Consider the following 14,715-nt stretch of genomic DNA (forward strand, 5'->3'; position numbering starts at 1 on the left):
CCTTTTATTCTCTTCTGCCCTCGGTCTGCTTCCCTTATTTGTACGCAGGCAGTCCTCAGTTTGTGACCACAGTTGAGCCCCAAATTTCCACGGTTGTTATGTGAATCACAGCAGTTGTTAAGTTAGTAACGGAGGTTAAGTGAATCTGGCTTCCATTTTGACTTTGCTTCTCAGAAGGACACAAAAGGTGGATCACGTGACCCAGGGACAATAAATATGAGTCACTTGCCAAACGTCCAAATTCTGATTCCATGCTGCAACAGTTATAACTGTGAAAAACGTTTTTTGCTGCCATTGTGACTTCAAACGATCGCTAAATGAACTGTTGTAAGTCGACAACTATCTGTCCTTGCTTGGACATCCTACTAGCTGACCAGTGGCCTGAGTCATGCACCCTCCTTCACAAGGGAAAGAGGTCACGAGCGAGGTCCTGCAGAATACAGGCAGTCCTCACTCACGACCTGTTCATTTACTGACCGTTCCAACTTACTACGGCCCTGAAAAAAAACTGACTTACATCCCTAAATGAGGTGCTTAGCTTTGGATATCAGCCAAAGCTGACTAGATGCCACCATGATGATGAAGATGAGGATATCCATTCATCTGACTCTTGGTGATTCTATGGGCCAGGTCCCTCCACATCTTCCAATCTTGCACTATTTGGAGTTGTTTTACACTAGTGTCGGCTTTCAGGGTGTCCAGCCATCATGTTCTTTGGTGGTCTGGTTTCTTTTTACCACTAACTCTTCCAAACATAATTGCTTTCTCCAGGGAATTTCCCTGCAGGATATGGCGAAAGTAAGTGTCCTTCCAATGACACGTCTGGTGTCAACTTGCTTGCTGGTCACCTTTGCTCTTCAAGGAGTACACAGGAGTCTTCACCAGCACCCCAGCTCAAATGAGTCCATTTTCTCCTTGCCTTGCTTTTTAAGGTCCAACTTGCACAACCATAGGGAGCACCGCAGAGTGGATAACTCACATTCGGTTGCCATATAAGTCCTTATTTATGGAAGGGGCAGATGAATGAAAAGCCCACCTACCCTTTCCCTCTTTTTAATCAATTCAGCTTGGGAAACCACACCACGGGCAATTGAAAAAACCAATCTTTAAGCCAGGAGTTTCTGCAGGTGCGTCAGGGGAAAAAAAAAAAGAAAGTCACGATAGCCATCTTGACTCTCTTGATATTTTGGCGCCCCTCCGTGCAGCCTTAAGCACTAAGAGAAGAAATCAGAAGACAGAACAGAATCTTCCGTCAGCGGGCAGGAAAAAACACCTGAGAGATTGCAAGGTGGATTTCGACACAGGATTAATGGAAGGCAATGAAGGATGCCAACGGACCCTTTGAAAAGGTGGCTGTCTCTTTCAGGCTCCTGTCCTCCAGCCTTCCCAGAGAAATCCCTTTGGTCAGCTGCTTTTCTCTCCTTCAGAGTAAAAGTCTTCACTCACCTGGCTTCTTATTAAAACCTTCTTGGGATGCAGCCAGACCTGTGATGGGGGATGCTTGCTGCAAAAGGCACCTGTTTATAGAAAGGTCAGATTTGGGCAGTTCTCTGGGCTTGGAGAGAGAGCCAGCCTCCAAGTCACACTGTTGCACGCAGACTCTGAGAAAGATTAACACAGACTTGGATAGGAAACGTGACAGACAGCCCCAGAATTGCCAAAGGGTTGCGTTGCTTGCGTTCCTCTGATGCCCGTCCAGCATCAGTTTTATTAAGCTGTTTCTTCTGACGGATGTTCCACTGTGTCCATTAGACATCCTGGACCTTTGGGCCCGCTCGCCATTAAAAGTCCTCTTTTGCAATACGGTTTCCCGTTCAATGATTTAAACACACACACGCAAACATATCCAAAAATCTCTTCCCCCCCTTTTTTTTTTTATTAATCAAAAGTCTAACCCCAGCCCTCACAAGTTCCAGCAACTCAGGGCAGCTGAATACATCCCGGTAATTAAATTCAAAAAGATCCCTTCTTTGGACAAGAACAACCACCATTTTTCTCCCCCCCACACACACACCAATCTCCCCTAGGAAAGATAAAAAAATAGAGAAAAAAGACTTCCCGTCTAAAGGACAGCCATGTTTTTAATGTGCTTTTAAAGGCCAACAGGTGCTGTTCTAGAGGGCGGGGGCCATAATAGAGAAAGATGAGATGAAATCTAATATAAGATATAACAGAACAACACTTGGAAGGGACCTTAGAGGTCATCTAGTCCAACCCTCTGCTCAGGCAGGAAACTCTATACCATTTCAGACAAATGGCTGTCCAGTCTCTTCTTAAAAACCTCCAGTGTTGGAGCATTCACCACTTCTGGAGGCAGGTTGTTCCATTGGTTAATTGTTCTAACTGTCAGGAAGTTTCTCCTTAGTTCCAGGTTGCTTCTCTCCTTGGTTAGTTTCCATCCGTTGCTTCTTGTCCTGCCTTCAGGCGCTTTGGAGAATAGTTTGACTCCCTCTTCTTTGGGGCAGCCCCTGAGATATTGGAACACTGCTATCCTGTCCCCCCTCGTCCTTCTCTTCATTAAACTAGACATCCCCAATTCCAGCAACCGTTCCTTGTACATTTTAGCCTCCAGTCCCCTAATCATCTTTGTTGCTCTTCTCTGTACTCTTTCCAGAGCCTCAACATCTTTTATACATCGTGGTGACCAAAACTGCATGTAAGATGTTGCTGACTAGAGCAGAAATATACATTTCCTCTTCTACTCTTCTGGTGTTTCTGGTTTTAAAAAAATCCTTAAACAAGAACTTCTTTTGGAAGCTTACTAAGATTGAGTCCATCCCAAGCTATCCTGGGTTAAGATGTTCCATACAGTGCTTGGGGAACAGACAAGGAAGTGTGTGTGTTTAAACTGGCCTGGAAAACTATTAGGAACCTCAACTTTTAGCCACATCAGATGAACCTGGTGGCTGTTTCCCCATTTTTCTCTGTTTATGGAAACAGAGATCATTGTGAAACCTAGAATGAGTACTTGTGAGAAATGGAAACTTTAAAGAAAAATGCTCCTTAAATTACCGATTCCAGAAAGCATGTCCTGTTTTTCATAAGTCCTGTATATTTTTAAATGAAATCTTTGTGGATTCCTTCCTTCCTTCCTTCCTTCCTTCCTTCCTTCCTTCCTTCCTTCCTTCCTTCCTTCCTTCCTTCCTTCTCTCCCTCCCTCCCTCCCTCCCTCCTTTCTTTCTTTCTTTCTTTCTTTCTTCTTTCATTTTCTTTCTTTCTCTGTCCTTCCTTACCTCTCTCGTTTTCTTTCTCTTTCTTGTTCCCTCTCTCCCTCCCTCCGCTAGGAAATGGAACTTGAGATTAAAAAAAAAACAATTGAGTAGATTTTTCAGTCTCTCCAGCTAATGCCATGACCCAGGAAATCTAGTTTCTAATATCCCCAGAATCGGAGCAACCCAATCTGTTGATTTATATAACCATGAGCATCTTCAGAAATAGCCAGAAATCCTGGCCTTGACGGTACCTTCAATCTAATCACTTTCACATTTTTGGACCCTCCTCTTGCAAATGTCCATGCTTTACACATTTGAAAACTCCTTAGACAGATCCATATCCTTACCTGATATGTTTGAAAGCGTTTAAATGACATTTAGAACAAATTTAATTTAAATGATAGAACAATTAACCAGGGGAACAACCTACCTCCAGAAGCGGTGAATGCTCCAACGCTGGAAGTTTTTAAGAAGAGACTGGACAGCCATTTGTCTGAAATGGTATAGGGTTTCCTGCCTGAGCAGAGGGTTGGACTAGATGACCTGCAAGGTCCCTTCCAACTTTATTGTTGTTGTTGTTGTTGTTGTTGTTATTATTATTATTATTAGTATTATTATTATTATTATTATTATTATATGCTGGATGCCTAAACTTAAAAAATTGTAAAGAGTCATATCATTGAGAGTTTCTTCTGTGCTGTTTTCTGTTTAATTAGAACAGGGATAAAATTGTCTACAAAAAAAAAAAAATCAGGGAAATCTGTATGTATGTATGTATGTGTGTGTGTGTGTATGTGTGTGTGTTATGCTCATATGTATTATGTATGTATTTCTTTGTTTGATTGATGATATCCCACCTTTATTATTTTTACATATAAGGCAGCAGACACATCCAACACACCTTCCCTTCTCGTATTTCCCCAACAACTAAACCCCGTGATGTGGGTGGGACTGAAAGAGAGGGACTGGCCCAAAGTCACTCAGCCTGCTTTCCTAGCTAAGATGGGACTTGAACTCACAGTCTCCTGTTTTCTAGCCTGGCATTTTTAACCACTAGACCAAACCAGGCTCTTTATGGGTTGGAAAACAACCATTCATTTCAAGGCAGCCCACCCGTGTACGAGCACAACAAACACTCATCCATATTAGGTCCCCTGCACAAACCCTGTATATTTATACCCTGGTCCCCAGCCAGAAGCTTATTACAATCCAGCAACATAAAATATATATGCCCCATTAATAAACAGCCATAAAACATCTCCCAGTGACAAGACTAAAGCAACAACTCAATAGATCCTGAAAAATATTGTCAGCTCTAGTAAACAGGCTATAAAAGCTTTCCTTAAAAGGATCAAGATATCAGTGCTGGCTTTTGTACAGTAAGCGTAGTCATGGGGGGGGAAGCAATGGTGCTACTAAAAAAGAGACAGAATGGTTCATCCTTTCTTCTAGTCCAGTGGTTCTCAACCTGTGGGTCGGGACCCCATTTGGGGTTGAACGACCATTTGGGGGTCGCCAAACAATGCAGTCCGCCATTTTTTCCCCCTTTTCCTTAACTGTGCTACTCCCTTTTATTCTATTGGCTTTTGAAAGCCAATAGAATAGACTCTCTTGAATAGAGTCTAATTCTATTGGCTTTCAAAAGCCAATAGGAATTGTCCAGGCTGTCTCTGCCCTGCTGAGCCCGGCAAAAGTCCCATTCTGCAAATGGTGCTGCACCAGTTGAGTAGTCCTTGACTTACAACCAGTTGAGTAGTCCTCGACTTACAACCAGTTGAGTAGTCCTCGACGTACGACCGGTTGGGGGTCGTGGCATTAAAAAGGTTGAGAACCACTGTTCTAGTCCAACCCCCTACTCAAGCAGGAGACCCTTTAGACAAATGGCTGTCCAGTCTCTTCTTGATAACTTCCAGGGTTGGAGCATCTGCAACTTTGGGAGGCAAGCAGTTCCACTGATTGTTCTCCCTATCAGAAAATTTCTCCTTAATTCTAAATTGGTTCTCTCTGCGATTAGTTTCCATCTGTTGCTTCTTGTCCTGCCTTCAGGTGCTTTGGAGAATAGGTCCACCCCATCTTCTTTGTGGCAGCCCCTGAGATATTGGAACACTGCTATCCTGTCCCCCCTCGTCCTTCTTTCCATTAAACTAGACATACCCAATTCCTGCAACCGTTCTTCGTATGTTTTAGCCTCCAGTCCCCTGATCATCTTTGTTGTTCTTCTCTGCACTCTTTCTAGAGCCTCAACATCTTCTTTATATTATGGCAACCAAAACTGGATGCAAGATTCCAAGTGTGGCCCTACCAAGGCCTTATAAAGTGGTATTAACGCTTTGCATGATCTTGGTAATTGATAGAAGGATTAAAATGAGAAAGCATTGGTGGGGGAAGAAAAGGCGTGGTGTAAACTATTTGGGAAATGGACTTTATAGTTTTTCTAAAGAATCTTTGTAATAATTTCCATTCCTTATAAAGTACTCTTTCTTTCCCCCCCCCCACTGAAAGCCATTACCAACAATTGCCTAAATCTTCACCCCTGCAGACGCACAATAAGACCATGTTTTTCTAACCGAGCGGATGAGCTTACATCTTGCGACACTTCGCAAATAATAATTACAAAAACAGAAATATAAATTGATGGTTGTCAAGTTTTTCTGGCAACGGGGAGCAGGGCAATTCCTTCAGAGACCATTTTTTTATTTTTAAAAGAATCCTTCCAACAATTACAACCTGATTTTTCTCCAATTCCTCTCTCCGTCTGGCCTGAAGTGTTGTATTTTGATTTTTTGTTTGTTTGTTTATTTCTTTAGAATGGTTACTTTGCAAATCTGGAAAAAAAAAAACCAAAGAAAAGTCAAAAGTTACTTCAGTGGGAAATACAACTAAATCGTAACACTGATTCCGGTTGAGACCCTTCTCCACTAGTTGGGACTACAGTGATTACTTTCTAGTTGCCCATTTTGACAACCTACTAGTATAAATCTTTATTGATTAGCCCTTGGGCCATATCAAAGTGCAAAGTTCCAGCAACAAATTATTACTATAGTTTGATAAAAGCAATTTAAAACGAAATTTGATAAAATACAGTTTAAAATGGAATTAGAGTAAAATACGACTTAAAATGGAATTGGAGTAAAATACAGTCTAAAATGAAATTAAAATAAGAGTACAGTAATTTAAAATATAGATAAAATGTGATAAAATTATATCTTGGAGTCACCCTTGCAATCTACCCCAATCAGTCCCACAGATGCAGATCTCAACCAAACCATTTTGTTTAAATACTGTGCTGCGTTAAGTTCTGGCCGCACATAAGGTAAGTTGTTTTGATATGGGGATCCTAATGAGTCATTCATTTGGTATATAGACCGAGATATCTGTCTCTCACCCTCTCAGCCTACTAGATCTTCAAGCTCTCAACTGGGTGGATTTTTTTCTTTGGTCACATTTCTTAAGTTGGAGAGGACGTTTTAGCCCACGACATGAAGCGATGATGATGATGATGATGATAATGATAATAATAATAATGTTGGAAGGGACCTTGGAGGTCTTCTAGTCCAACCCCCTGCTCAGGCAGGAAACCCTATACCATTTCAGACAAATGGCTGTCCAGTCTCTTCTTAATAACTTCCAGTGTTAGAGCATTCAAAGCTTCTGGAGGCAGGTTGTTCCACTGGTTCAGGGGCAGGCAACCTTGGCTCTTTTTATGACTCGTGGACGTCAACTCCCAGAACTGCCACCTCCCAAAACTGACACTGATACCTTTTGTGGTTTCTGACTCCAGGGAACTAAACCCAGTGGTGGGATTCAGCCGGTTTGCACCACTTTGGCAGAACCGGTAGCTAATTTTTTTGTTGCCCAGGCCCAGAACGGACTTCCGGAAGCGGCATCCACACAGAGAACCGGTTGTTCACCTATTTGAACCCCACCACTGAACTAAAACCCTGAGAAATGGTTTCTCTTTCTTGGGTGTCTCGGCTGGATGTCTTCCTCTCGGCCCGCGGAGTTAAACTAAGCAAAGGAGCCCAGAAGCTCCAAATATAGTCATCCCCGCTTTGCAAAACAGCAAAAAGAAAAACAGCACTTATAGCAAACAGAGACTCCGTCTTCGCCGGGCACCCGGCTCCCCTTACGATATCCATTAGGCTTTATTTATTCAGAAAGAGTCCTGCCAGCTAGTCTGGGGCAAAAGGCGGTCGCGAATGCGTGTCAGTTCATTTGTCAATGACGTAACAGCGGAGACCAAGTGGTGCCTTTTCAGCCAGGCTGAAATGGAATAAGCCTCTGCGTAGCTCCGTTCTTTTTTTTTTCTCTCTTGCAAAATGCCCGTTTGGCAGAGTGCTTCTTGGCCTGTCTTCTCTGCCTCTCCTCTTCCCCTTCTCTTTCACACACCATAAGAGAGAAGACCCGTTGTCTTCTCCCCCCCCCCCCCCGGCTGGGTGGCAACTGTTGACTGCTCCCAAAAGACGAGAGGGGAAAAGCCGGTCTGTGCACTGTTTGTGCAGGCTTCTTCGAATCTCTAAGGGCAACTGGGAAATGCAGAGATGGACTGAAAAATGGGCATCACAAGACCACAGAGGGGATGCTAGCTTTTCAAGGTAGTTCAGTCAAGAAGCATAACAATGAGTGCCGGCTCTGTTTTGAGTGTGAGGTTGTATTAACAGAATCTCGCAAGCCTGCAGCTTATTTCTCACCTGCTCTCTTTAAACTCTAGAAAGACTCTAGAAAGAGTGCAGAGAAAAGCAACAAAGATGATCAGGAGGCTGGAGGCTAAAACATATGAAGGATGGTTGCAGGAATTGGGCATATCCAGCAACCACGGCTGTGTGATCAAAGCTTGCATATCAAAATAGATTGTGGCTGCCATTTTGATCTTTTGGGACATCTCTTTTAAAGAGAAGGAATCTCATAATAGAAGACCTGATCATGTAGAGTTGGACAGAGGATCATGGATAGCATACCATAACAATAGCATAGATGACATTTTAATATCAAGAGTCCTTCTAATGCAAGAGTCTTCAAACTTGGCCCTTTTATGACTTGTGGACTTCAACTCCCAGAATTCCTCAGCCAGGCACGCTGGCTGAGGAATTCTGGGAGTTGAAGTCCACAAGTCATAAAAGGGCCAAGTTTGAAGACCTCTATTCTAATGCTAAGATTTTATTTCACCCACTAACTTGGCTTATGTCTTTAACTCATTATTTGTGGTCAGGCAAAGACACTGTATCCCAGTCACTGACATGGTGATTAGTGAAATAGCAATAGTAGGTCCAACTAACTAACTGTGGCATGTGTGAACATGACATGTGCACAGCCCCTAGTTGTGGCAGCAGGTGTACAGCTCTTGCAGCTTGTGACCTGCGTACAGCCCCAAGTTTTTTCAGTGTGTCATAGAAGAGAAACCACAGGATTTGAGATTTTACAGGCTAGATTTTTGCCTCAGCATTTCGCCTCTTCTTGCCTTCTGTCATGTTGCTTAAAAATCTCAAGCATCGTAATGGTTGGGCAGGAATTCAGATTTTTGGATGGTTTGGCAGAGGTTGATTTATGGAACGGGGGAGTTAGGAAAGAGGGATCCAGCCACATAAAGGTTGCTGGAGTTTGGCTCCTCATCTTAACCGCATCAAAAGAGTAACCATCAACATGAAGGCCAACTTGGACAAGGCATTAGAAGTTGGATGGGGGCAGAGAGGACCGAGCTACGTTCCTTTGCGTTTGGAAGATTCCTTTTGGACTGAATTAGTGTCACGCTGAGTCATTTTAGCAGGCACAAATTTGGTACAAGGACCAGCAAAGGCGTGCTAGAAAGAGAGCTGGGTGGAAATGAGAAAAAGAGCCAATTTCCAGCTGGGTTCACTTTTCTTTCGGACATTTTTTCCTTTCTCCTTTTTCAAGGTGGCTCTGCTGAAGAGGTTTTGTGGGTTTTTTCACCCCTATCTGAAGCCCTCTTCCCCCAGAGGCCTCTGGCAAGTCACAAACAATAGGCAGCTTCCTTCTCTTTCCCAGAGACCAAGAGGGAGGGGAAAAAAACAGAGAAGGATGACTTTCTTTGGGGGGGGGGGTTGGAAGGAAAGACCCAGCCAAAAGGAAACCTCTGGAGAATGGAATTGAGATGTACCAACCAACATGACAGGGACCCCAAAAAATGAAAGGAGAAAACATCTCTCTTTTCGTGACTCAGTTTTTGCTCCTGATGGAAGGAGAGTAGAGAAGGAACCAGCTTGGATCTAGAACCCAATCAGCAGTTTGAAGCTGGGTGAGAGGACTTGACTATATCAGCATCCTCTTCTCAGTGATGGAAGCAATGCTCCCATTTGAGTCCTGATGGTTCAGATGCAGGGAAGTGTTAGAATATAAAAATCATAGAACTGGAAGGGACCTTGGAGGTCTTTAGTTGAATCCCCTGCTCATCTCTTTTTCTTTCTTACACTTCTATGGAATTGCTTTTACAACATATGGAGATGCAAACATTTTCCTTCTTATGTTTTAATCTTAGAACTAGAGTTAGAATTAGATGATACTGGGGGGGGGGGAATGTGCATGGGAGTTTAGTTAGATATAACAATACTGTAACCAGTGTGAGAATCAAGGTTTTTGAAATAAGAGATGATAAGCAATGGCGGGTTGAAGAACTGGAGGGAAGGCCTGCATTTCAAACTAATTGGAGAATGTGATTTATGACTGTAAATTAGAGGAGGGAATTGTGCTTTGACACTATGTGCTCAGGGGAGGGGGAATTCAGAGTTTGGCTTCGGCTATGTAAGTGCCAATGCTATCCTTCTCGAATAAAGATCCTTTAAGGTAAACAATGCCTCGAAGTTCTTTGAAGAGTTTCATCTGTCGGAACAATGACATTGTGGGTGTTGGTGTTGCAGTTTCTTTTCCTGCTTTCTAGCCGTTGCCGTTCTCATGCCCTGCCTTCTTCTCCCCACGTCTCCCCACAGATTGTGACTCCTACTGCAAGCCAGCCAAGGGCAATTACAAAATCAACATGAAAAAGTACTGCAAGAAAGACTATGGTAAGAAATGTTTTTTTGTTTTACCCTCCAGGATTCTCCTCCTGGATTTCCTTATCTCTCTGCTTTCACCTTATTTATTTAACTTGCAGAGCTATTTATTTACAGGGGGTCCTCGACTTACGAACACAACCAAACCCAACGTTTCCGTGGCTAAGCAGATCGCTTGTTAAAATGAGTTCTGCCCCATTTTACAACCTTTCTTGCCACCGTTGTTAAGCAAACCACTGCAGTTGTTAAGTTAGGAAGACGGCTGTTAAGTGAATCTGGTTCCCCCCCCCATTGACTTTGCTTGTCGGAAGGTCGCAAAAGGGGATTGCGTGACCCTGGGACACTGCAACAGTCATAAATATGAATCAGTTGCCTAGCGCCCGAATTTTGATGGCATGACCTAGTCCAGGGGTAGGCAACCTTGGCTCTTTTATGACTCATGGACTTCAACTCCCAGAATTCCTGAGCCAGCATGAGGGAACTATGGCCCCTTCATGACTCATGGACTTCAGCTCCCAGAATTCCTGAGCCAGCAGGAAACCTCTCCCTTTCCCCTCAGCATGGATGGCTCAGGAATTCTGGGAGTTGAAGTCCACGAGTCATAAAAGAGCCAAGGTTGCCTACCCCTGCTCTTGGGGATGCTGCAACAGTTATAAATGTGAAAAAAGGTCAGAAGTCACTTTTTTCAATGCTGTTGTAACTTTGAACCCTCACTTAGTAATAGTAGTAAAGTTGGAAGGGACCTTGGAGGTCATCTAGTCCAACCCCCTGCTCGGGCAGGAAACCCTTAACGAGTAGTTGTTAAGTGACCAACTACTTTTAGTGCAGAACACTTACCAGACGCTCTCGTAGATAATACTGTATATCTGACTTTCCTTCAAAGGTGCGTCCTTGTTCCGGAAATCAGAATTGAGGGCTGCTCTGAAGATCTGTTCTCCATATGAAACCTTAACCAAGATATGACTATACTGGTTATAGCCCCCACCCCCACCTTGATCAGAAGACACTCTGCATAGGCTCTTAAGACAGGGATTTCCAAACTTGTCAACTTTAAGACTCATGGACTTCAACACCCCCCCCCCTCAAATTCCTGTCTGGCTGAGGAATTCTGGGAGTTGAAGTCCACAAGTCTTAAAGTTGCCAAGTTCGGCGACCCCTTGCTCTAGGGCAGAGGTCCCCAACCTTTTGGTCACCAGGGACCGGTTACACATGGAGAGAGGTTTTTCCATAGACCAGAGGGGGCATGGTTTTGTGTGCTGCCTGCATCTCGCAGGTGAGGCTTTGCTTGTTTGTGTGGACCGGTTGTGCCATGCCGCAGCCCGCTACTGGTTCACAGCCCGATGGTTGGGGACCCCTGAACTAGAGCACTTTAGTTGAGCTCCTTAAGAAATCTGCTTTTCATCCTTTTCAGCCCCCGCAGAGCAAATTCTAGACTTAGAAAAGACAGAATAGGATAGTAAGGAGATCAATAGGCCTCATGATTGTCTAAATTAATCCTGACTTGGGTTTACCTAAATTAATCCTAAATTCAATTTACCCATAGCTCTCGAGTTTGCTGTTCTGCCCTCCCAAAAAAAAAACAGGCCAGCGCCATGCCCATCTGTCTCATCTCCTTTCCCCAGTCTGAAATGAACCAAAAAGAAAGAGAGGGGGAAAAAAATCCTTCTCAAATCTCCAAAAACATTGTGCACCCTTTTCCTTTCTCCACCCCGAAGCCTCTCTGTCTGCCAAATATGTTAAAAAGCACATTTTTCTCTCTTTCGCAAGGTGTGTGGAGTGGAGGGAGAGACGTTGAATAGGATGGGAGGTCTGCAAAGTTTGGGGCGCAGAGCATCCTGCCTGTGGGTTGTTAATCACCCAGACATAAGCACAGTTGCTCTCTCTCTTGAGCACAAAAAAAAAAAGGAGAATCACTAAAAAGGTTTTGATTGATCTTCTCCAGGAACTCTTTGGTTCCAAGAGAAAAGATGTTTTTGGCAAGGTAGAAAGAAAACGGGAATTTGCAATACTTATCCAAGGGCTGAGAGACTGGGTGGCAGCTGCAGAGCTGAAAGCAAAAGGCAAAATCTTTTTTTTTTTTTCCTGCAAAGGCACAATTATCCTTGGAGATAATTGCAATCAGATATCGTGCATTCATTTTGCCGAAACATTCCTTCGGTTGAGAAGTCCCATATCTCAGGTTCTTTGATGGAATAAAGCGAATGTATAAAATCCATAGTTGAAAAGAGAGAGAGAAAAGGGCTCATTAAAATTAGGGGTGGGAGAGAGAGAGAGAGAGAGAGAGAGAGAGAGAAGCTTTGTACAGGTAATCCTCAACTTACAACAGTTTCATTTAGTGACCGTTCAAAGTCACAACGGCCCTGAAAAAAGTGACTTATGGCCATTTTTTGCACTTACGACCATTGCAGCGCTCCCGATGGTCACATGATCAGAATTCAGACGCTTGGCAGCTGACTCGTACTTACGACCGTTGCAGCATCCCGGGGTTATGTGATGAACTCTTATGACCTTCTGACAAGCAAAGTCAATGGGGAAGCCACTTAACAATCGCGTTACTAACTTAACAACTGCAGTGATTCGCTTAACGACCGTGGCAAGGAAAGTCGCAGAATGGGACAGAATTCACAAATGCTTCCTTCACAAATGAAACAAATGTTTCGCTTAGCAACGAAAATTTTGGACTCAATTGTAAGTCGAGGACTACCTGTAATTCTTTTGCACAATATCTGACTGGGTTGTCCTGGGAGAGAGGTAGGCAACCTTGGCTCTTTTATGATTCATGGGCTTCAACTCCCAGAATTCCCGAGCCAGCCATGCTGAGGGGAAAGGGAGAGGTTTCCAAGCTGAGCCATGCTAGCTTAGGAATTCTGGGAGTTGAAGTCCACAAGTCATAAAAGAGCCAAGGTTGCCTACCCCTGCCCTAGGTAAAAGTGCTTATAAAATATTGGGCTAAAGAAGAGTCTGAACACGAAGCCAGCACGTTCTGTCTATTCCTGGGCTGCTGCATCCCTCTTACATTTGTCTGGACTTTTGTTTCCCCCTCCAGTTGTCCAAGTCAACATCTTAGACATGGAGACGGTAGCCAACTGGGCCAAATTCACCGTCAACATCCTCTCGGTCTACAAGTGTCGGGACGAACGTGTGAAACGGGGCGATAACCTCTTGTGGATCCACATGAAAGACCTGGCTTGCAAATGCCCTAAGATCCAAATTAGCAAGAAGTACCTAGTTATGGGAATCAGTGAAAACCCCAGCGACCGGCCGGGATTAATGGCCGACAAGAACAGCTTGGTGATCCAATGGCGGGACGCCTGGACTCGGCGCCTCCGGAAACTGCAGAGGCGGGAGAAAAGGGGGAAGTGTTTGAAACCGTGATTGGTTCGGCCTCGTGTCAGTTCATGCACACCTCCTTCCCCTTGCGCCTGTGGATGGCCTCTGGGCTCCACTCCATGGACTCTTCCGAAAGACACTGTACATATACATAACCTATGAATGGGTGGATTCACCTCTGTATAGTGTATATTTTGACAAAGGTTCTTTTTGGGGGGGGTGAGGGGCGGGGATGGATGTGTCTGTGAGCACAGGGAGGTGTGTTTTTTTAATGTTTATTAAGAATAAGGTGGTAAGGACAAACCTTTAACGAGGAGCAAAGTGAAGGAAAGGTCTTCTGGACCAGTTCATTAAAGGAATGTGGAAGAAAAAAGCTCAGATCAACTCTGGACCAGCAGGACTCCCTCTTCCTTATCTGTCTGTCTGTCTGTCTGCCTGCCTGCCTGTCTGTCTGTCTGTCTGTCTATCATCTATCATCTATCTATAGCTATCATCTATCTGATCTATCTATCACTTCTCTCTCTCATCTACCTACCTATCTCCTACCTCTATCTATCTATCTATCTATCTATCTATCTATCTATCTATCTATCTATCTATCTATCTATATCTTTCTCATCTATCTATCTATCTATCTATCTATCTATCTATCTATCTATATCTTTCTCATCTATCTATCTATCTATCTATCTATCTATCTATCTATCTATCTATATCTTTCTCATTTATCTACCTATATCTATCTATCATCTATCTGATCTATCACTTCTCTCTCATCTACCTACCTATCTCCTATATCTATCTATCTATCTACCTATCTATCTATCTATCTATCTATCTATCTATCTTTCCCTTCTCACCCCTATGGGTGGTCTATGTCTTCCTCAATCTTGCTGCTAGAGGCCTGGAAGTTTCTGCCCAGTATAGAAAGCTCTGATGTTGCTCCTGGGATCTGTTGGAGCTCTGCTCCCAGCTAAGAAGTCTCAGTCCCTAGTGCTTCTACCATACCTGGGACCACTTCGTCATTGACTTTCCACAACCTCTCTAGTTCCTCCTCCTGATGTTGCTGTCTGCTACCTCTATCACCACCACTGTCTTCTGGTCTACTTCTGTTCCTTGCCTGCTACGATGTATCTCCCCGTCTCTCTGATTCTTCCAAATTTCAGGGA

At 43.8% G+C, this 14,715-nt stretch overlaps 1 protein-coding gene across 1 annotated transcript in view; it reads left to right on the forward strand.

Annotated features, from left to right (window-relative positions):
• NTN3 (netrin 3) overlaps positions 1-14,082 on the forward strand; it is a 93,180-nt gene extending 79,098 nt beyond the window's left edge. Inside the window, exons 6-7 of the mRNA XM_039360719.1 lie at positions 10,154-10,228; positions 13,263-14,082. Coding sequence (XP_039216653.1) covers positions 10,154-10,228; positions 13,263-13,591 — 404 coding nt within the window. The 3' untranslated portion in view covers positions 13,592-14,082. The remainder of the gene's footprint in view (positions 1-10,153; positions 10,229-13,262) is intronic.
• The last annotated feature ends 633 nt before the right edge of the window (positions 14,083-14,715 follow it).

The sequence above is a fragment of the Crotalus tigris genome, unplaced genomic scaffold (assembly GCF_016545835.1).
Source record: "Crotalus tigris isolate CLP2741 ecotype Arizona unplaced genomic scaffold, ASM1654583v1 scf7180000019173.45859301935:6455823, whole genome shotgun sequence".
NCBI lineage: Eukaryota > Metazoa > Chordata > Lepidosauria > Squamata > Viperidae > Crotalus > Crotalus tigris.